Source organism: Phascolarctos cinereus, unplaced genomic scaffold, assembly GCF_003287225.1.
Source record: "Phascolarctos cinereus isolate Bilbo 61053 unplaced genomic scaffold, phaCin_HiC Scaffold_1;HRSCAF=81, whole genome shotgun sequence".
NCBI classification, from domain to species: Eukaryota; Metazoa; Chordata; class Mammalia; order Diprotodontia; family Phascolarctidae; genus Phascolarctos; species Phascolarctos cinereus.
The window spans coordinates 144,804,764-144,829,849 of record NW_027555514.1 but is presented as its reverse complement, the minus strand read 5'-3'; the positions used below and the strand labels follow the sequence as shown (position 1 = coordinate 144,829,849).

Here is a 25,086-nt window from a genome sequence, read left to right as displayed (position 1 = left end):
GGTCATCATAGTTCTTATAACTAATGTTTATAGTTGGTTTCTATTCCTGATCCTCCATTCACCCTCCCAACCACAGAGACTGACAATGATACATGAAAAAAAGGATGTCCATTCAGCATTGGTACAGGGTGGCAGCAAGAATGCCCAAATAAACAGGGACAGTGAATTAAAGAGATTTTGAGTCTGGAACCCACTTCCAATAATTTTTAACCCTATTAAGCAAAGGAACTTACATCTGACTCACAAATACATAAAAGGACATAGGTCAATTGAATGTAATGTGATAGCATGGTTAAGTTTATATTAAGAAAAGTTTCCTGGATTTTGACATTAGATTCAAAAGGTCTAGAAAGGTACAATTTGATGGGTAGGATGGAACAGCCCATTCGCATTATAAAGAAAAATTAATTTTCAAGAGGGGAGACGTGGAATATATGTTCCCGGTCTGAGTAAAGGGCACAGATAATGTTGTATTAAAAGCTGAGAGCACTTAGTAAAACAAAATGTCTTTAAAGCCAAAAGAGAGATGTTTGAACTGGATCCATTGGCAAGACAGAGTCACAGAAGGAATGCATAGAGGGATGTGACATGAATCTGGCTCCAGAATACAGGATGGATGAAAAGGGAGGGATATTGAAGTAGGGGGTTCTTAGAGGAAGAGGTTGAAATAATCAGTCACGACCTGGTCTGGGAAGGATCCATATCCAAAGGATGTTTCACTGAGGGTGGGGGTGGTGTGGAATTTACTCTTAACCCATATTGAAATGTTTTTGGTGTGTTGTGTTTTTTTTTTTTTGTCAGAGAAAGCAAAGAGGATTTTGTATACTACATTTGTTATTTCCAGCACTCTAGACTCATTTTCTTTTTTCTTATTCTTGTTTTTATTATTATTTTTCCCATAAGCCTTCTAGCAAGTTTGTTTTCTTGCCCACTTGATCCATTGGGCAGCTACATAACAGCTTCCTCCAGGTTTTACACATTAAAATGAAAGGGCACAGTTCTCCATAATTATGACACTAGTTTAGTGGCATGTGGTAGTGCAGTGGATAGAGCACTGGGCTTGAGGGCAGGAAGACTCATCTTTCTGAATTCAAATTTGGTCCTCAGATACATACTCACTGTGTGACCCTGGGCAAGATCCTAATTGCCTCAGTTGCCTTATCTGTACAAATGAGCTGGAGAAGGAAATGGCAAACCACTCCAGTGGGGTCACAAAGAGTTGCACACGACTAAAATGACCAAATAAATATATGAACCTGCTTTTTAATCTCATTAAAAAAGAAATGACCATCTCATAACTCATATTCTGGCCAACTACTAAAACAGCACCCTGATCCTCTCCTCAGGGACACCTCTGGCTTCAAGCATATGACACATATCATGCTGCTTTTCTTCCTGATCCTGAAATCTCCCACCCCACTATGTTGAAACTAAATTTTCCAGCCCAACATGTAGGCCTTACTTCCAGGCTGTATGAGGAAGAAAAGTATATGACAGTAGAAAATAAGACCACAAAGAAAGAAAATACTAACATTATAAAACTCTACAGTCAGAAACTCGAGCTGCTGCTGAGCCTTTCCCTATATACAATATCCACTATACTTTCCCCTTACCTCTTTCTAGTTCTGAAGACACAATCAAACCAACTCTGTAATTTGTACCTAAACAACATGATTCCATCTACTAAACTCTGCCTCTACTTATCAGCCCTGAAAGCTTCCAAAACAAAATATCCTTCTTTTGGCCACCACTACCTGAAATGTCTTAACTCCTCAAATTAAAATGCAAGCTCCTTAAGGGTAGGAGCTATCTTTATTTTTGTATTTGCATCCCCAGCACTTAACACAATGATTGGTACAGAATAGCTGCTTTATCAATTTTTTCATTCATTCATTTATTCATTATATCAAGCTGAAATCTGCATATCTGCTACTTTCATACATTGCCCAAAATTAGACCCTAATTTTTCTTTCAATGGACAGAACTTCCAATAGTTGAAGATAGTTATCTTAGCTCCCTCCCCCCTTTCTGAAGAAAACTTCAGAAAAATTTAATATTAATTCTTGGAATTAATGTTTGTGGGAACTACTAGTATTTACTCCATTACAAAATTTTGTCTTCTCTAGTTATCACTCTACAGAAACGATCTATATTTCTTGCAGCGCAGAGGACATGAAGATGTTTATTTTCCCATTCAGATCAGACACAAGCCTCTTCTCTAGTCTAAATACTGAGGCCCCTTACCATCCTAGGTTTCCTCTTCTGGATGGCTGCAGCTTTTTAATCTTTCCTAAAATGTGTCACCCCAAAACTAAATACAAAATTACAAAGGTGGACTAACCAGGGTAGAGCACTATGGGACTTTGACCTTCATTATTTACAATATATTTCTATTAAGGTAGCCCAGACCAACATCTTGCTTTCAAGGTAAAGTATGGGTACCAACTCCCCCATGAATTGTTCTCTTATTGACCACAACTGTTAGCACTCCCTCCCTTCTCAAATCATCATGTATTTACTTATTTGTGTATACATCATGTTCCCCTAATAAAATACATGCTCCTTAAATGGATAGACTGTTTACTTTTGGTTTTCTATCCCTAATGCCTAACACAGTACTATATACAGACCCGCACTGAACTGAATTGACAATTGTGGTCCACAAAAAACTGTCATATACTTATACAGTTGAATTTTTTTAACCCTATTAAATTCTTTTTTTTAAAGGTAATTGGGGTTAAGTGACTTGCCCAGAGTCACACAGCTAGTGAGTGCTATGTATCTGAGGCTGGATTTGAACTCAGGTCCTCCTGACTTCAGGGCCAGTGCTCCATCCACTGCAGCACCTGGATGCCCCAATTCTTTTTTTTTTTAAATTAAGTCCAGCCCACAGTCCCAATTTATTGAAATCTTTTTAGATCCCAAGATTATCATCAAATAGTTTATCCCTCCCAGCTTGATATCATCTGTAAATTTGACAACTAAGCCACTGTGCTTTCATCAGTAACAGATAAAAAGGTTGAACATTGCTATTTGCTAATGCTTTGTCTCCTCTGTTTCCTCAAGTCCTGAGTGTTTGGCTTGGGTTTGTTTTTTTTTTTTTAACTCTCTTGTCCCTACTTCCTTCTTGTTTTAGTGTCTTTTGGGTACTCTGATGGCTACAGAAGTCCTGAATTCCTAATGTCCATTTTTGCCCTACTGGAACCCAAAGTATCATTGACTCTTGATATACATCAGATTTTCCTAGTTTCCATTGCTACCATAAACTACTTTTCAACATGTTCTAAGCATGAAAATTAGAGACTGAAAAGATGTTCCAAAAAGTAAGAATTTGCTATAACTCATATAATATACATATAGAAAATACTGGGGCTTTTCAGATATCATACCTTTGGAAGTTCTGACCTTTAGAAAGGTTCAGCAGGCAGTCACTGCATCACATGAAGCCTTACTACAAAGAGAACATAAAACTGTTTGTCCATTCCCTTTAGCTCGGTAGATTTACACACTATATAATTCACTTTAAGCACCATCAGTAGGGGCCAGAAAATCAGGCCTCCTATCTCCTTTTCAGAGAACTCTATCTATGAATTCCATATATAACCTTATAAACTCATTCATAGCTTATCCATCAGAAGAAGTACCTGTATAACTCACAGGGATAATGTGAAGCTATATAGAAACTCATACTGGAGAGACACTAGATTGCTTAGTGAAAAAGAAATTAGATTTGAAACAATGAGACCTTCACTCTAGAAACTCCAATTATTTTGTCATTGACAGTTCCAAAGCACATGAGAACAGAAAAGGCTAGGGCAGAATCGTAGTTCATCAACAGACACAACAAAATCTTTGTGTTCTAAGACAGATTAAAAACAAAACATGGAAAAGAGAGATAGAGAAGCTAAAAAAGAAGATAACTAAATGAAGATTAGTTTAGTAATGGCTTGGCTGGGTTGATAGGTTTTCTGAAACCATCAACAAAGCTGAAACGACAAAATTGTATATTTCAGAATGTTTTACTACTGAAAATGTCACCTCTAAAAAGTCTAGGGGCCTGATGCTAGGACTATTTGTCCAGTCTAACCCATCATAGTCCAATCTTCAATTAAACTAGGACAGAATTTGATCTTTCTAAACTAATACTGCTACCTTTAGAGTGAACTACCCTCTAACTTGGACAAAGAAACTACCCCATTCCACCTTTGTTAAATATATGTTCCTTTTGGTTTATCAACATGTCCTTTTTCACAGGTTGCCACCATGTCTTTTCTCTACCTTAGATCAAGCCCGAGGAATCTTTGGCCATTATTTGTGATCCTCCAAAACTCCCCATCTCTCTTTTCTTTTTTTTCTTTCTCTTTCCCTCCATATGCATTTATTTTTCTTCCTCTTTTTATGTTTTCCTTCACCCCTACTTTGCTTACCAGTGGAATTTAGAAGTAAAGCATTCTGTTTGTTTCTCTTATCTTTCCAGTCAAGCAAGACCATTTAACTGAACAACAGCTCTAGAAGCACAGGCATATCACACAACACTGGAGCTTCATTTTAGACTAGATTCCCTTTGTTATCTTCATTATCTAAACCCTCTCCAATAGGACCTAAAAGAAAAATCTTATAATTATTGAATCCTACTTTGTAGGTAATATGGGTATCATGAGATCCCAATGTTCTCTTTAAAGCATGAGTTCTTAAACTGGGACCCATGAACCTATTAAAAAAATTTTTTTGATAACTGTATTTCAACAAAATTACTTTTCTTTGTAATTTCATATATTTGATTTTATGCATTTAAAATTATCATTCTGAGAAAGAATCCACAGGCTTCACCAGACTGCCAAATGAGTCTAGGTTACAAAAAAAATGTCAAGAACCTCTGCTTTAAAGTAAAAATTGGCATCAACAAAATTTGAAATTCCATATGTCCTGATTTTCTTAGAAGGAAATTAGCCACTCAAAAATCATTTAGTCATTCTCACAATCTTCAAACCCTCAGTTTTAGTTTATGATACTTTGTATATTTTGAGTATCCTGCCTTGCTGGCTCCTTTTTACCTCATCTAAATGGACTTTTCTCTCTGCCTCACAATTCCACAGGAAAAACAACAACCAACAACAGAAAAAGTCACTATGTTGGGTCCAGACATTCTATTTACCTTTTGGTATTATACCTTACCACCCTTTGAGTTAATTAATTTAGCCACAGAGGCAGGAACCATCTGCTCACCTCCATCAACTGACACAATGTGGCACTATGTAAAAACATGCCCTTACCTCCAGTCCCGGCTGTTGCTCCTGAATAGTTTTGACAGTGCTGTACAAAACCACAGGAGTATAGCTCTAGCCTGTGCTGTCTTTCACTTTCTAGGCTCAATTCAGCTTGGCAATCTCATACGGAAAATGAAAAGACCAAGGAGGGCAATTCAACAAATAGTCATTAAGCACTATATCATCATCACCATCATCATCAACAATGTGATTCTCTCTCAACCTCTCCCCACATTTGGTATGTTCCCTTCTTGAGAAGATGCTTTCAAAATCGTACCTTCTCCAAAGATTTCTTCTTTGTGTATTTGGTCTAGCCTAGCTACTCTTGCTGGATCTATCTTTTTTCACGTCACTCTCATTTCCTCATTTAACACATTGAATTCTAATGTGTTAAGAGTCCATCGTGTTTCCATTATCATCAATGAGGGATAAAACCATTATAGAAATGCTGACAAATCTCTTCCATATTTTTCTATTTGTTGTCTCCTTTCCAGTTTAATCTACAAATACTATTGAGATCATCTGGTTTAATTAGGTCTTAGAGCAAGATATCTATAAATTTATTTTCACCATCACTATTCTTTGATGTTTTATGAAACAAAAGTCATCCAATACATCCTCCTCAGACATTTCATTTCCTGTGGGTATATTCACTTTAAGAGTCTTTGACTTCTCCTCCATGCTACCAGTAAACACATCTTTGGGAAATCTTGTCATCTTGCAAGATCTAATCAGCCTTGATACTCTTCAGGAGTACCTCAGTCCCTCTGTCCCTCACTGGAGGGTGGAGCCATGAACTCCTAAAACTCCATTTAAGAAGGGGAGATAAAGAGAGAGATCTCAGACAACTCCTCCTTTCCAAGTGGGCTGAACTCATTTTGGATTTCTTTGACTTTGCCCCTCCCCACTTCCAGCTTTTTTGTGTGCGTTGTCTTCCTCCATTAGACTGTAAGCTTTTTAAAGGCAGGTGCTGTCTTTCTTTTCATATTTGTATCCCCAGAACTTAGCACAATAAAAGTTATTGACTATGACTATATGACTAAATTCCATCATTCTCCTCTAGAACATTTTGCAAATTTTGATTTTACAGCAATGGGACCTTTGGCTGCCATGTCTGGTTGAAAAAGGGAGAGGGAGCAAAAATAAGCATTTATTAGGTACCTGCTATGTGACAACCACTGTGCTAAGTGCTTTACAATTATGATCTCATTTGAAGATCAAGGGTTTGCTCACTGAGAAAATTCTGAGATTCTTAAAGTTTCTTCTTCGTATCCATTGATTTATCTATATCTTTAATTTCCCATTTTCAAGGCTAGGCTGTCAGGCTGTAGTTATTATAAGTAATTTCTCATAATTATCTTTTTCTCAAATTTGGTGTTGCTTTTAAGTTCTGTTCCAAACAGTCAGTAGTGTAAAAGACCCAGAGAGATGATTCTAAACATTAAACTCAGTTTGAAAAGATGCAGGCAATTTCAAAGGTAGTGGATAGATCACTAGACATGGAGTCAGAAAAGACTCACTTTTAATCCAGCCTCAGATACTTACTAGCCTGGTGTAGCCCTGAGTAAATCAGAATATGCTTAAAAGTATTATGTACATCTGAAAGCACCATGTAAATATGGCCTAGCTTATTATCATTTTTGTTCAGCGCTTGCCATATTGACAACATCTTGCCACTTTATTTAAAAGAAAAAAAGGTTGTTTCATAACAACCATTTTCAGTGTCTGAATTTGTATGTTTACAAATATTGACAGGGAAAGAATGTAATGGCAAGGTCTCCCAGCAACAAAAACAAAGTAAAAATGACTGTTAATTTTTGCTTCTTTGCAAGTCACCAGCTGCACTTAAGTTCTAAATGTCAATAAGCAGAAAACACAGAGGAATCTATGGCCCAATTTCATGTGGAAATTTTAAGGTTGAGAAAGCCCATACAATTATCAGGATCAAGAGACTAGCCAATTAATGAAGCTTCAAGTCTCCTGTGAAACCCACAGTGTGGCAAGGCTGCCATCATATGTCTTTAAACCTAAAAGTATACGTAAACACTTTCAATATCATAAATGTGAACGTTTGCTCTATAATGTTAAACAGAAACCACCACTACCATATTTGCTCCACAAATGTTCTTCTTATTTACAGTCAAGAGAGTTTTTTAAATAGACAGGGTTTTTCTATAAACTTTCTTGACCAAAATCAACTTGGCACTAATTCACAAGTTAATTAACTGTTAACAGATTCTCCTAGATATGACTGCTACACAGATATTTTATCTTCCTGTTAATTAGTAATTATGCACTGGCAAGAAAAACAGTGTTTCTCTCCAATTATTCCAGAACTCAGTGATTATTTAAACTTGGCTAATTAGCAGAGGAGGGCTGGTACATCTTCTGGGCAAATTGTGTTTGATAATCCCTATTAATATATACATGGTGGTTGTTGACTTGTAACAGAAAAAAAAAGTGGCAGTTCAAAGGGTATTAGATACAGCACAAGGCAAACGGGGGCCCATTAAAATTTTGCCGACTGTTCTAATGAGAATGCCGAGGGTCATTTCTTCCTAGTTTACCATCTGTTTGGTTTCTGGCATGTGTCTGTAGTGTGAAGGGAGTGTCCTGAAGCCCATTTGGCTTATCACAGAGTAATCCAGGGATCTGAAGCAATTTCACTAGTTTATAAAACGGCACATTAGAATCAAAAGGTTACACGTGCAGAACTGAAAACTTTCAAATGCAGAAAACAGTGCCCAGTGGAAAGTTACCTGGATTTTTATTTTTAAGGCTGTAATAATCATTAAAGAATAAATATTGTAGAAGAAAAGTTAAAGGAAACATACATGAAATATAGAAAATTGTTTCCTCTACCCCATTTCTTGTGGTGATTGAGCATTACATATTTCCCTTGGCTTCTACACCTGAAGAAGATATAAAAATAGATCCTAAGTGACCCTGACCACATCTTAGGGAATGTTAACATTGAAAGGAATCTCTGAGATCATCTTGATCAAGTCCTTATTTTACAGATGAGGTACTTGGGATTAAGGATTAGAACCCAGGTCCTTTAAGTATTTAATTCTTTAGAAACCAAAAGTCTTTATCATAGGGTAGCTACAAGTTTACACATTATATAAGACCAAGCCAAGTTTGTATCATTATAATATGGCACCATTCAATCAGGGACAGACTTCTACAGAGATGCAATAAGTAGCTGATAGGTGATGTTATTTCAGGGGCATTTCCATTAAAAAAAATAAGTAAATAAATGAAAAACACTTCCATAGTTGTTCTATTCTTAACATTCTTTAACAGGAAACAAAGAATTTTCTGAATTTCTAAATTTTCTAAATTTCATTTCTAAATTAGATCCACAATCAGAAATGAAGATCAAAACACAAATACATAAGAAGAGAAAAGTCCACTTTCATTCACACTAGGGTTATCAGTGACTGATAGTAGCTTCTTTCCTGAAGGTAGAATGAAGATCCCAAGTAGAAGGGAAAAACAATACATATACACACACAGAGGGAGTAAGTGAGGAGGATGGGAGGTGGGGGGAAGAGAGAGAGAGAGAGAAAGGGAGGGGGAGGAGGGAGAGAGGGAGAGAGGGAGAGAGAGAGAAATTGTAAACAATTCACAATTTTTTGCTTAGTGCTAGAATCCCAAGAAAACTTGGTTTCCATTTAGCTATGTCCCCCTAAGAGAGAGAGAGAGAGAGATCATGCCAACTGTGTTCTTCACCAGAGGGGGAAAAGGCTAATGGTAATGCTCCCCTGAGGAGTGCCACACACCAGATCCAGGTCCATACTCTATGCAAGCCTATATATGTGATCTCAGGCAAGTAATTTAAACTGAGTCTGGACCTCAGCTTCCTGATCTGTAAATAAAAAAAAGTAGGGTGGACTGTATCTGGGGTTCCTATCATGGACCCCCTCTAGTGAAGTTAATGGATCTCTTTTTAGATATTTTTAAATGCATAAAATACATAGGACTGCAAAGGAAATCAATTATCATGAATATATATGTATGTGTGTATGTGTGTGTGTGTGTGTTTATACACATACATATGTACACACATACATACATAGGAAAGATACCATTTTTTATTTCCACAATTCAGTGTGGAAGCTGCTGCTGATGATGATTTTTACATTTAATTTAACAGGAGCAGGTGTGCCTCCTGAGTCAAGATGCATAATACATACATCAATATACAAATGCATATATACACACACATACATACACACACATACATTCCCAGACCCTACGTTAAAAACCTTTGGATTAGATGATTCCAGAGGTTCCTTCTGACTTTGTATTTGGCCTTCCTTTGTATCCTCTTGGCTTAGCACAGTGCCCGGCATGCAGCAATCATTAATAAATGCTTGGTGACTTTCCAGTTCCAACATTCTCTAATGCTTTTTCCAGTGCCCAATCTAGTCTTCTAAAAGCTACTGGGTCAGTTCTATTATAAGTGCTAGGGGGATATTCACATTTCTTCCTTTGTTGATGTTGTTCTTCCTATTGAGACTATTATCAAAGAGGCTGAAAAGCCAGTGATGGCTAATAGTGTGTCTTACTGTTAAAGCAACCAATTGTCTGTTTTAAACAACGTATAGCTAAATCTACAGTATTTTGCCAGATCTCTGATAGTTACACTTCCTACTTTAAATGTGTTGCTTACTGTAATAACTATGCAGGGATTTTCCTGAATTAAGCTTGTCAAAATAACACAATTGACTAGAAACAGTCACGCAATTTTGATGCTAGAGAACATGTAGGAAAATAAATGGAGAGCTGTGGTGGGAAGGAGAGCAGGGAGGAGTATAGTGCAACATCAGCTTTTACAAGAATATTAACAGATTTTGGCATTCTGTTTTCAAAAAATGCAACTCCCACATTAACAAGTATCTTTTCATCCAGACATTCAGAGATCTGAAAACAGTAATTTATTTGTGTCCTCTTGCCTCATGAGGCCACTCCTACATCTATTAAGCTAAATGTTAAAATCAGTAGCAGCAGCTTACACACATACACACACTTACACACACGCACACACATGCACACTGTAGAAAGAGAAATTATATCTTTGGTTAAGTGTCCCTTGGCTGGAGGCCCCTGCACCCACTTTAAAATGTATGCATTCCACATTCAAAGAGAAAAACAAAGCATTCTATAAGATGAACAGAAGATTTTTTCTATCTTTGTTTTAAAATTATGTTGTTATTTTTGAACATGAAAAAAAATCAGCTTCAGGAGAAACTAATGATTTTACATACAATAATTTTAAAACATTCTGCATTTAGCTACTACTCTTTCCTGACTGCAAGTAAAAGAGATGCCAACTTCATCCAATAATATTTATAAATCACTCGTCATGTGTATCAAATATATAAAGCCTATATTTCATTATCTGGCAACCATAAAGGAATTGAAAACCTCAGAAAGAACCCACACCACAGGTGAAGTGACTGCTAGATTTAAGTCAACCTTTGATGGTCTCTCCTTTAAGCACACAGTCCTATCCTGTATCTTGTCACACTGGACTCCCTGGCATACTGTGAAAGTGTCACATTCCTAGAAAACAGGATTTCTTATCAGCAGACACCCACCATTCCTAAGCTTTCTTTAATTCACATACACAGAGGGAAAGTATTCCTGATTCCAATTACATCAAGTGAAGGATAAGCCTTCATTAACAGGAAATGCCCAACCACAATTCATCTAAAACTCTTAGCACTCATGAAGATTCAACCCAATCCCTTTAGCTAGGCCAGAATTATCCAGTGGAAGCGCTGCAGCTTCCATCAAGCTTAATCCTCGCTTGCTATGACCTTGTTCCTACCAGATATTGCTCAGCCTTTCACAGGAATACTTTTAATCATGAGCATAACTATTACATGCTTTCTTCACATATAATTAACAAATCAACAAATATTTATTAAGCTCTTAATGTGCTCCAGGAATTATGTTAGGCTCTCAGGATACAAAAACAAAGAATGAAATGATCCCTACTCACAATAAGCTTACATTCTAATGAGCAAGTCAAAAAGCACAGGTAAAAATAGAGAGAAAATAAAAAGTTAACAAATACATATATGAAGAAGCTATACATATACATATGTATGTACAAAGTAAATTATATAGTATATATTATATATGTAACAAAGTAGATATATACTATATAGTATATCTCTAGCAAAGCAGTTACAGATATATGTATATAGACATATATATATACATATATATATATACACACATACATATACATACATACACATACACACACACACACATACAAAGCAGTACTATCCAAGGCAGTACTATAAGAGGGAGTGGGAGGGTACTAACAACTGGTGGGAGGGATTAGGAAAGTCTTTATGCAGAAAATGGTGTCTGAGCTCCATCTGAAGCTAAGAGAGGAACTCTATGATGCAGAGCTAAGGAGGGAGTGCATTCCAACCATACAGAACCACCAATGCAAAGTCAATGGAATACGTGGAGCAAGAAACAAAGAGGCTAGTCTGGCTGGATCACAGGTTATGGGAAAAAGGACTGATTAATGCCCAATGAGGCTAGAAAGGCAAATAAAGGCCAGGTTATTAAGGGCTTTAAAAATAAGCAAAGAAGCTTCTTTTAATTTTTTTTTAAATTCTAGAGACAATAGGAAGACAGTAGAGTTAGTTGAGTAAGGAAATTACATGGTCACATCTATGCTTAAGGAAAATTACTCAGAGGAAATGTGGTAGAGTAAAAAGAATACAAGAATTGCAGTCAGGAGTCCTGGGTTCAAAATTTGCCTCTGGTACTTATTATGTGTATGACATTGACCAACTCCTTTCTCAGAGTACCTCATCTATAAAAGAAGGTAATAATGCTTGTCCTCATAACTCATATGGGAGTTAAGTACATTGTAAGCTTTAATGAATATGGGAAAATGTATGTAAAGCACTTTGTGAACCTTAAAGAGCACTATAAATTTTAGCTTGCTGTTGTTCAGTCATGTCTGACTCTCCTTGACCCCATTTTGGAGTTTTTCTTGGCAGAGATACTGGAGTGATTTGCCATTTCCTTCTCCAGCTCATTTTACAGATGAGGAAACTGGGGCAAACCAGGTTAGGTGACTTGCCCAGGGTCATACAGCTAGCATTCGAGACCATATTTGAAGTCAGGAAGATGAGACTTTCTGATTCTAAGCATTACGCCCTCTAGCTGCCGATACATTTTAGCTAGCATTAGCTATCATTACTTTAGCTAATCAAGGATTCTTTCCCCCTTGGTCTGGAAAGACATGAACAAAAACTTGACAAGATGAAAAGGTGTTGATGAGTTGTCATCTGCCCAGATAAGATCCCAGACCCATTGAAATAGAAGCATAGCATGTGGCTTCTATTTTATGTTTTCAAGTCATAATAATACTAATGATTATAGCTACCATATATGCATATAATGTGTGATTATATATATATATATATACACATATATATATACATATATATATTATATATAGTACTTTACAGTTGGCAAAGTGTTTTATTAATATTTTCATATAACTCTTTGAGGCAGAGCTATTATTATCTTCATTTTGTAGATGAAGACTAAAGACATTTTATAGAACTGAGACAGAGAGAAGTTAAAGGATTTGTCAAGCAAGAGTCACATAGCTAATTAGGATTTAGGGTGGAATTCAAGATCAGGTCTTCCAACAATAGCCAGCTAAACTTAGATATACAAAAAAAGCAGCTTCCTTTCCCTAATGCTTCTTAGCCCCAATCTGTGTCTGATTCTAATGCCTCTCCCTGCTTTATTCTTTGCTTTCCTTCACCCCTACCCAGGATTTTCTAAATGCTACATTCCTAACCCCAAAAATGTTGGGGTCTTTCCAGGGAAATTAGAAAGAATGGCTTGAGAGATCTAGCAGACCTGGAAGGGGATGACAGTGTCTATATCAGCCAGCTTCTAGCCAGTAGGTCAGGCTGATTCCCATGAAGCCAGGACACCGCATGAAGTTTCTAGTGAGCCAGGCTTCTGGGGATAGAGCTTCCAAGGATACCAGGAGGATAAACAATCACATACATAATGTCATGAGAGAACAGGAGTGGAGGTGGAGCCAGGCAGATGCTTCCAATGGAATCTCTTACTCCTAAAAATCACAGACTACTCAGCCTACTAGGCAATTGCCCAAATGCCCCCTGGGGCAGCAGTTCAACCCTAGAGTTTGGACAATTCATTGCTATTTGAATGAGTTATTTATTTGTAAGAGTCCCCTTATTTTGGCAAAAAGAGGGGGAGAAGGAAAAGAAAGAAAAGGAGATAGAACACAATTACTACAGGGTTTTGACCCAAAGTTTTCCTTTTAAAGCCAAACCTGGTATGGAATAGAACCAGTAGAAAAGGGTAAACTCCTTCGGTCTCCAGAGATTCTGGAGTATTTGATGAATAGACAGAAGATTTGGGGGCTTTGCAGCCTTTCTTTTTCTCTGTCTCTCAACCTGAATAATACTAACTAGTTATCAATCTCCCATGCATGGAATGCTCTCCCTTCTCACATTCACAGGCCTTCCCTCCATCTTCTCCTCCTCCCCCTAGAAACTTGTGGATCTGATCAATATTGCTTTAAAAACTGAAAATGAAGGATAAGATAGAAAACTGTCCAAGGAAGAGACCATAACTATGAAACAGAATGGGTTTGTTTGGAATAAACCAATCCAAAATAGCTTAATTTCTGTTTCTGATGAGTTTTTACCAGAGTAGATTAGAATGCCAGCAATAAATCATGCTTCAATATCTGAAATGTCATATACCACTACTGCAAGACACCATACACTTGAATTTAAACAAGTTATTTAACAAAAATTTATAATACCATTGTGGACAAAGCAGAGAGATATGGGCTGAACTGGAGAACAAATGTTAATCTGATTCCAAGCAGTATGCTAGGAATACCTTCTTGGACCTAATCAGATCAACATTTTTATCAGTGTCTTGAATGCAGACATAGATGGAATGCATATTAAGATGGAAAAGATAGGTAACTTTTTAAATTATAGAATCAAGAACTTGAATGATTTTGATGTTATAATAATTGGTTAAGGTCAATATGATGGAAGTTCTGTATTCTGCTGGATCAGTGATCTAATCAATGTGGTCATTCTTTTCAGTAGTATACATCACAACCTTATGTCCTCATTTAAATCCTCCACAACGTTTCCACCTGTTATCCCAGAAGCCTTTCTATTTCTTGACACATCATGCAGATACCAAGAAAGCACATGAATTGCCTACCAATCATCTCTTGCTTTCAATATATGACCAAACTACCTTTTATGGTCATCTCTCTCATGCTATCCTTTCTTCTTCATTATAATTTTTATTGGTAATATGTTTGTCTACTCAAATCAACTATGCATCAAGCCTACTGAAAAAATTTGCACCAAAAAATATAAAGTGCTCCATTTGGGTTTTAAAATTCAATTAATCAAGTATGGGCTAGCAAACATTAATTAATATTTATTATTAAGTGTCTATCTTAATTAATTAATATTTACTAGTATCTTACATGAGGCATTCAACTAGATTAGAAAACCACTTGTATGAAAAATATTTGAATCTATCAATCTATTGCCAGATAAATATGAGTCAATAAACTAAAAACTGATACAAAATTAGGCTGTACTTATAAAAGTACAGTTTCAAGAACCAGGGAGGTTTTTTTTTTTAACATGACTGTACTCTGCTTTGGTCATGTTACATCTTAAGTGCTGAATGCAGTTCTAGGTACCATAGTTAAGCAAGGATACTTTACTACATCCAGAAAAAGATTAGCAGGGCTTCAAGGGACTTTATATCATGTCATACAAAAACTGGTTGAAGGATCCAGGGTCTAGATAAAGGAAGGCTTGGAATATAACTGTCTTTAAGTATTTGAAAGGCTATCAGGTACAAGGGAGATTAGGTTTAATTCAATTTGCCTCAGGGGTTAGAATTAGAAGCAAAAGATGAAAGTTGCAAAGCGGCAAAATTTTACATCAATATAACTGAAAAATCCCTAACAATCAGAGAGGTAATACTGTTAAGTAATTCATAACAATCAGAGGTCTACTAACCATCCTCCAGAAATCAATGAGTTTCTCATTACTAGAAGGGTTCAAATGAAAGACAGATGAACATTTTCAGCAATATATTAGAAGAGATTTATGTTCAGGATGCCCTCAGAGGTCCCATATGACCTCTGAAGCCCCTCCCAAATCTAAGATTTTATGACTAGGTTGTATTATTATCATTCTGTGTCATATATATATATATATATATATATATACTCTAGTAATGAACACAATATTCCACACATTGTTACAATGTCATAAACTTTTAATTGAAAATTCTATGATCTCTTTAAGAGATTTTATATTCTGTGTCAACGTTATAAATAGTTCTATAAAGAGCTCAATGAACTGATATTAAGTGAAGTGAGGAGGAGAACAATTTACATGATGACAACAACTTTATAAAGAAAAACAACTTTGAAATGCTTGAGAACTCTGATCCACGTTATGGTATATTATGATTCCAGAGGACAAAAAATAAAGTACAATACCTACATCATCCCAACAAAGTGGAGATGAACTTAAAGTGAATAATGAGGCTTATGTTTTTAGACATGGCCAATGTGGGAATTTGTTTTGCTGGACTATGCATATTTGTTTTGATGGTTTTCTTTTTTATTGCTTATTTGGAGAAGGGAGTAAGAAAAGAGAGATAATAAATGCTTCAAAAATATTTAAAAACAAGTTTTCCCATAAGTCAATAATAACATAATTTACTAGAATGAATTTCTGTCTGTCTCTGTCTGTTCCCTCCTCCTTCCTCTCTCTCGCCATGTCTGTCACTCTGTCTGTCTCTCTCTCTTCCCCTTCCTCTCTCTTTCTCTCTCATGAGTATGGAATGAGAAATAATCTAGAGTTAAAGGAGCTAGGTTCAAATCTGTGTCACACTATCCTCATTTATAAAATGATGGGGTTGGGCTAGATTATCTCTAAGGTCCATTTTAACTCTAAATCCTATGAAATCTCATAGTCCTTTGTTTGATTCTCCCAGGCACTTCAATTCTATTTATATTATAGTTATTTGTGCACGTTTTTTCTCCTCTAATAGAGTATAAACTCCTTAGGGCAAAGTTGTGTCTATTAGTACCATGCTTTTCACGGAAGAGATATATAATAGATATTTGTTGAATGAATAATTCACTTTAGAATAAAATAACAACTTCGGGCAAATGTTCTGTAAATAGTAGACATTTTTTTCCAGCAAGTCCCGCTTCCTTTTGAGACCCCGGGTTCTCAAAGGTTATGCCAGTAGATTGAAAACTCAGTGTCATCAATCTAAAAGGAGTCCGATTATGGGCCCTCAATGCACTGGCTTCCAAAGACAAGATGAGCTACATCACTAAAATGTAGGCTATACTTTCTTTGAATTTATTTTGGCCACAGATACTCATGAAACCATGTAACAAGGTATGGAGATGTTGCATTTGTATCAATTGAAATAATGATGTATTAAAAAGTGAGTATCCATTAGCAATTTCATTAACTTGTGAATAGTCTACACTTTTACTATTTATGAAATTGATTTGTTCAAAGTGATATTGCCTAAATTCATTATAATAATTTGCTGTCAAGAAGTAGGATATTTGTTTGAATTTCACATGTGAATTTAATAGATACATTTCTTATTAGAGACCCAGAAAATCAATATTTTAACCTAATGAATGTTTTCTGCAAATCACATGGCCTTTTTAAGCTAATAAATGAGTATTCTACCACAGCATTATAAGTAGGATACTAAGTAATGGATTTATTAAAAGCTTTCCTTTGTTTACAGATATTAGCCCAAATCTTAGCCATATATGTACATATATACAAACATGCATCTGATGTAATACAAATATGCATGTATACATAAATTTGAAATAAATAGGTATATGTCCATATTCAGATATTATACCTTAAACTTGAACACAGGCTAATATCCTACTAGCAAATCCATGAATTACAGTTCAATTTAATCTTCTGTATGTAAAAACTAATCATTTGTTGGCCTATTAAAGCGATTGTTCCTTGAGTGCACATGTTAACAGAGGAAACTGTTAAATGAACCTCAAGCCCCCACTGTGAAATTCAAGCATGGATAACGAAAATACTAGTTGAATCCGAACAATTTTAATTTATTATACTTCAATACATAAAGGATCTTTGATTACATTGATGATGGGGATTCGCTCCACTGAGACAGACTTTCAACACTGTCTTTGCCCTACCTTAATCCATGACTTTCAGGAATGTCCTCAGATTTAGCCCCAGCACGTCACTTGCTAGTAGGAAGCCTTTCCAGTTTGATCTAATCTGGTACATGAACTAGATGAAGGCAGCCAATTGCAAGATTCATATTTAAAGCCTTTCTAGTTTGGGAAGACCCGTCAGATATTTGTATTTATTATCTACTAATGACTACTGCTAACTTAATGAAAAAGTATTCCTCAAAACTTTTATGATTACTTTTGTAAAGAAACATGTTCACAGACATCAGTTAAAGTAAATTTTCCCCTCTAGAGACATTAAAGACTTGGAGTCAGCACTCCCAGATTCAAATCCTCTCTTAGACACCTTCAGCTTGGGAGGCTAGAACTTCTCCAAGCTTCAGTTTCCAAATCTATAATATGGAGAGGGAGGAGTAGGTGGTATCTGAAGTTGCTTCAACCTTTAGACCTATGAATTTATGAATTAAAAAAATAATATCTTCAGCATGAGATATATATTATGCATTTAACTTAAAATATGTACTACATATTTCAAACTAAAGTACATATTCATTCACATTATAAAGTTCTCCCTCAAAAAAAAATCCATATAGTTTTATACAATATTGTATTTAAACAGCTATTCCAATGAGACTTGAAGATTCTTCATGACTAAATTCCCACTCAAAGGCAAGGGTAGATGCTGCAATGTACAAATGGACAAGCTATAATTAAACATCAGACCTCTCTAAGACTTCATGTTTTCAAATTTGCATTGACAAGTAAAATGAAGTATTCTAAGCACTATATTTCTGGCTTCTAGTCATCCTTTGCACATCTATTGTTTTCATTTAATTCTGGCCATTGAGTATGGTCATGGCCATTCATGCATTTTAAAGAATCTTGGTTTTTCATAAAAGGCTGGTGTTATTTTGGCACAATTACATTCATAAAATAAAACCTGAAGGATAATCACGATTCGTATTTTGATTATTCATATTGTATAGTTTATGGCCATGGTGCAGTTTCTGCAACTTTGAGGCAATAATACAATGAGACTGACTATTGAGAGGCCATACAAAAACTTTCATAAATAAAATCACCTATTCAGATGGAATTAAATGCTTTACTTAGCCCTCATTTATCAGAGCTAATTAAATATAGCATATGCTATTTACCAACATGACATGTTGGAAACATGCCAAGAGCCCTCTGTTTGCTTAACACTCCATTGCAAAGTCAAAGCCTCACAGTAAATTGAATATTCAAGGCATCTTCATTTCAACAGGCAAGGCATGCCACATGATCCTGACAGAATCTTTATTACCCATAACCTCTTAAGATCATGAAGATGCAGTAACTATTACCTAGTTTATACAATGTTATGGTGATTGCGACAAACATATTCTAAAGATGATGATATGCTTTATTTTGCAAAAATTCTGTCCCTCTTCAGCCCCCTCCTCTTTTCTTTCTTTGTACCTCCCTCTTTTTTCTTCCCATCCTCAGCCACACAAATCCTCTCTGATGACTGCTGATCATAAAGATTAAATTAAATGTTGATCCCAAATAAATAATTTGTCTCTAAAAGTAATACAAATATTTCACATTGAAAATATCACTTTGGCTTCTTATTTTAAAAGACTTTAAATGTAAATGGAAAGCAAAAAATTTAACTGAATGGTGTGTTATTCCAGTGATCAAGCTTAGTTCCTCTATAAAAGAGAAAATAAACCTTTCTCCTTATTTGTAGAGGTAGAGGACTATCAAGGTAAGACACTGAATTTGCTGACTGACTCAGTAAATGTGTCGCTTAGTGTTGTGGAAGTGGTTTTTTCTTCTTTTTATTTTTTAATCTTTGTTCCAGGGGCTGGCTGTCTAGTAATTGGAAAGTTATATTTCAAAATTAAAGTGATGGAAAACAAAATATATTGATAATTTTCAAAATATTTTAAGAAAAAAGAAATAAGTCTTTCTGACAATATTCAGCCACATTATACCTTTTTCTTTTGTGTTCTTTTTTCTGTCACGTGTATATATTAACTTGTAAAAAGCATAGGAGAGCAGTATTAGAATATTATTAGGCCTTGGCATAAAGGAATCTTTATGTCTGTCAAAAAGTCATCCCTAGGAGAGGTGTAGGTACAAAGTTATAAATAGAAATCCATCCACTAAATGTTAGGGAGAGGTTGCAGGGGATGCCCAGATGGGCCATGCCAGTACTAAAGCACTATCAAGGACTACCTGAAACTAACTACAATGTCATCACAATGCTCTGCACATAGTAGGTTCTTAATGTTTGCTTGATTGAAATGATTTTAATTAATGGATTTATTCTTTGTGGGGGTTTTTAAGCTGAAGTCAGAGATAATTTGTCATTCATATAACTATCAGTACTCTACAAAAATGTTGATCCAGAAACATAGTTGGTTTTGAATAATCCTTAATGTTTCTTTTTCTTTACCAGGAGTAGCCTCCTATGGGAGAAAGAGCACTGAACTATCCATATTCATATTCCAGTCCTGTCTATGACATTTACTATGTGGTCATGGGCAAATCACTTAAGGTCTCTGAGCCTCAAATTAAGAAGTGTGATTATTCTTAGGCTACTATTACACAAATAAAACTAATGCCATCCTTTTATGACAAACCAAGATTCTTTACAATGTATGTATGAACAAAAGTAAGCAAATATCCAATGAGGTATTTGGGGGGAAATGAGAAAAATAATATATGTAGTAAATAACTTTCATGATTGTTATGAGCAAATAACTTTGCAAACTGTAAAACTATGCAAATATGAGTTGTTATTCATTTCAGATTCAATAGATGGACAGGTAAATACCAAAACTTTTTAAAAATCTTTAGCTTCTCAGCACTGAGGCAAGTACCATGTTAATTTCACTTAGGAATTGTTTTTTTCCCTTTACAGAAAACATATAAAATAAGCCCATTAATAAGTTAGAGTTTCCTCAGTTATTCAGATGGTTTTAATTTCTGACTCCTCGCTTACTTTACCTTACTTGTCATGCCCTTCATGTTCAGATTCTTCAGGTCTCCTGATTCTTGACTATTTGCCTTAACTGTTGACCATTCACTTGTTTATTCCTTTAGTATTTATGTTCTCCTGGGTTTGTCATTCTGCTTGGCTTTTGAAAATATCTTTGCCCTTGACATTTGTGAAAAACCTGACTTAAGCTCACTGAAACTGGTTTTAACTCTTGCCTGCTCCAATGGGTTCCTGAATCTTAACATCCTTGCCCTTGCCATCCCATTTTGCCATGTTGCCTGGCAGTAACAACGTGAATCCAAACAAAAAGCTTCACCACATAAAAATCACATTGATAAAACTTGATTCTTTTTTCTAAAAGGCAATTCTGCCAACAATTAACACATAGAAAAACAACAATAATGACATAAGGCATATAAATGGGTCACTAATATCAAGGAAATATGAAACTAAAAAAAAGAGAAAGGTGAATCATGACACAAAAGGTCAGATGGATACATAACCCAAATGATTCACTAGCAACCTTGAAAATGCTCTAAAAGAAAGCATATCGAGTAGATTCCCCTCTGATGGGTTTATGAGGAAACATGGACAAGAATCGTACAGGATGAAAAGACAAGTATATCATCTATAATTAGATCATAGATTCCTTAATACCACTTTAAGGTTTGTAAAGTGCTTTACAAATATTATATCATTTTATCCTCGCAACCACCTTAGGTGGGTACTATTATTATCACCCTTTTACAGATATAGAAATGGAGGCAGGCAACCAGTAAAGGACTCGCCCAGGGTCACACAACTAGTAAATGTGTGAGACTGGATTTGAATTCACGTCTTCCTAACTCCAAGTCCAGCACTCTGCACTGTACTACTTTGTTGTTATTCAGTCATTTTCAGTCACGTCCAACTCTTTGGGAGCCCGTTTGGGGTTTTCTTGGCAAAGTTACTGGAGTTGTTTATCATTTCCTTCTCCAGCTCATTTTACAGATGAGGAAACTGAGGCAAACAGGGTTAAGTGATTTGCCCAGGATCACATAGTCAATGTCTAATGCCAGATTTAAACTCAGGAAGATGAGTCTATCAACTGCTCTACCTAACTGCTTCTAAAGTATGAAATTATAAGGCCTATTAATGTACTACCTAAATGTAAATGATCACAAGCTATATAATAAAGCAACCCCATTTTCCTCACCATGGAAAATGTATTAATATTTTATGGAGATATTAATTTACTTTTGTTCTTTCTACTGTATATTAAAATATATTGGGTTTGGAATACTTAATATAGAATACGGAATGAAGAGATTTTTGCATCTTGCTGCCTTTGTAATTAGTGACTGCTTACTAGTCTAATGTGATGGCTTTGTAACTTCACTTAGATTAGCTTTCCCTATGATTTAAAATTAATGACTTTTTAGTTATATTTTCAATATGAAGTTAAATCTATAAAAATATCAAGTGAATGAAATAATTTACTGAATTTTGCAAAATGACTATTTTGCACCTCCCCCCCTCCCAGTCAATACCAAGTCACTTCACTGGGATGTAAATGGGATAGTTTTTTGGTACAGATTATGAAAAAGTCAGATAACCAAAATATGCATACACCAAAAGACAGTAGGCGTTACACCCATAGTTCCCAGGTGTGGAAGTGGGGAAGCCAGCTATGGCTTAGCTCTTGTTTTCACTGTCTCCAAGGTGTGCTTTTCAAAAAGAAATTCTGCCATGCCAGAATCAGGGGCCCATTTTGCACAGGTTGGTTAAGTGATCACCCAGTTGTTTAATGGACTTTACCTATTCGTCCAGGTGAAATTTAAAGGGCCAGTTTTCACATATCAAGTATTTGATATTTTTAAATGTTTATAAGATTGGTTCCTGACTGATGCATGAAAATCAAGATGAATTTCAGCAATCTAATTAATAGAATATGAAATATCTGCATGCAGGTCCTAGAACAAAGTATGATAGCTCCATTGAACAGATATTATTAGATAAGATGTCATGCCGGGCATTACATGCTTACAACAATTGCTTTCATTCTCCTATCCTAACCCCCCACCCCCTATACTCTTTCTGTGCCTCTTAAAATAAAAAAAAATAAGTCAGATTATAATACTAAATGGAGAAGAATGTGGAATAGTCCTTAAATAGATTTTTAAAGCAATGATAACCAACTCGAGAAAACATACATATTGGCAGGTTTCTCAGATCACATTAGACTTACCAAATCCAAAAGCATTAGCACCTCCAATGCTTTGTGAAGCTTGGACACTAGTAGATGTATAGAGTCCTGTAACCAGTAAGCCATCAAAGAAGGTACTTGTAGAAATAGTCACTGAAATAAAAACAAAAATCAATAAACACCAATCATCAAAACATTTAATTATACGCCTATTATAAAATGCTAAGTATCTTTCAACGTAACATTTACTACTTGTTCAATAATCATTCTTTACTATGTCCATTAGTGATAGCACTGTTGCCCTAATGGAGATGAGAGAATATATTAGGTCAAGAGACCCTTTAAAAAAGGCTCAGCTTCAAAGTTTATGGAGTTTTGTTTCATGTTTACATACCAGTTTGGCCTTTCTCCATTCATATACAATTCAATATCTATGTGAAAAATCAGCTGAAAACAATATAGTATTCAAGCGAAAAAATTTCCCCCTCTGAGCCACAATTTCAAAAGTATTGCTGGAGATCTGGCATTGTAATGAGTACACTTTTAAGAAAAAAAGCATTCTAAGCTGTGAGAAACAATCCTTCACTGGCACAAGGAAAGATAGCAATATGCTCTGCGTTTTTTTATATGAGTCTACATTTTGTAGTGTTGTTTTTTGACACTTTTCAACAAAAAGCAGACTAATTTGGATGAGAATAGTGAGGCCTTTTCCTCTTGTGGCCAAAGAAAGGAAGACCAACTCATTGCTTATAATGTCCTTAAATGATTTCTGACATATATTGCCCGTAGTATGTGCCTCACTATAGTTCTGTAACCAAGAATTTGCAATACTGTAGTCAGGAAATGGAGCTAATTAAATTTATTCCTTAACTATTCATGTTTTGCTACCTGTAATGTCCTTTTTACTTGCTACTGCAGAAAGTAACTACAAAGGACTTCCTCTATGAAATTACAATGTTTTCTATTCTATTAGGCTTTAAATTTCCCACCTCATGATGAAAGGTGAAAGATGCCATGGTTCATAAAATAAATAAAAGGTTCTAATGTTGATGCAGCAGTATACAATGAGAGATTGTCATTATTTTTGGCAACAACAACAAAAAAAATGCATGGATGAAGGCAACAGTCATACTGGCAGCTTGGATGAGACTTTATAAATTAAACTCCAGGATACCCCGTGGGTCTATCAGAACAGCCAGAAATATCCATATTGTTACACATCCAGACAAACATAGGATGCAAATAGCCTAATATGACATGGTATATTCAACTCAAGGGGTAAAAATGGAAGCATATACATTGGAAGGAGCACTGGACATAGCCAGAGCTATGAGTTTGTGTTCTAATTCCACCATTCATTAGCTTTACGATCCTAAGTTGATTCATTCCTCTAAGCCTCAATTTACTCATTAGTAAAATGGGAATAATGACATTGGCAGAACCTTGCTTCCTATGGATATTGTGAGGAAAGCACTTTATAACAATAAGGTGCCACATAAATGTGAGCTATTCTGACCTCTCTGTAGCAGTTGATAGTCAACTCCTCCTTCTTCATTTCTGGATATTCTTTCCTCCCTTGCTTTTGAAGATATTGTTCTGTCATGATTCTTTTCACATCTGTCTGATCAATCCTTCTCAGTTGCCTTTCTAGAATCATCATCCATGTTCCACCCCCTAAGAAGCAGTGTGGTTCAACAGAAAGAGTCATGGATTTGGAGCCTGTCTATCTGGGTTTGAATCCTGGTGTTTCCATTTACTACCTGTGTAACTTTGGACATGCCACTTAATGTATCTGAGCCTCATTTATAAAAAGAGAGATCACCTATAAGGTCACTTTGAATTCAAAACCTGTGATCCAGTTATAACTATGCATGGTCATACACCTGAATCCTTCCCTAAGCTTTAAATTTTCTTTCTTTATATAATCTTTATTGGAGATTTCATCAGCTCCCTTGAGTTCAATCATTGTCTCTATGCAGATGATTTCCAAATCTACCCTTATCTATCACCTGGGATCCAGTCTTAGCATTACCAGGAGCCTACTGAACATTTATACTTGAATGAATTTGAGCATCTCAAATTCAACATGTCTAAAACCAAACTCATGAAGTCACTCCTTTTTTGAAGATCCACTGAAGGTCCTAATCAATAAAGAGAATAAAGCCAATAAAGGGAAGCTTTGTCATCTCAAAGGCCCATGAGTTCTTAGTCACTTGAGGAGGCATCTTATCCTCAAAAGGCTCAAGTGTCCAGGTAGCATACTTGACTGAAATGATGGACAGCTTCCATTACCAGTTCCATACTGCCATTACCAATATATAATTTGATACAATAATCC

General features: G+C 35.7%; 1 protein-coding gene across 2 annotated transcripts in view; it reads right to left on the bottom strand.

Annotated features, from left to right (window-relative positions):
- RELN (reelin) overlaps positions 1-25,086 on the bottom strand; it is a 548,072-nt gene that overhangs the window by 423,643 nt on the left and 99,343 nt on the right. For both annotated transcript variants that reach the window (XM_020984542.2, XM_020984544.2), the window contains exon 2: positions 22,791-22,901. In XM_020984542.2, coding sequence (XP_020840201.1) covers positions 22,791-22,901 — 111 coding nt within the window. The remainder of the gene's footprint in view (positions 1-22,790; positions 22,902-25,086) is intronic.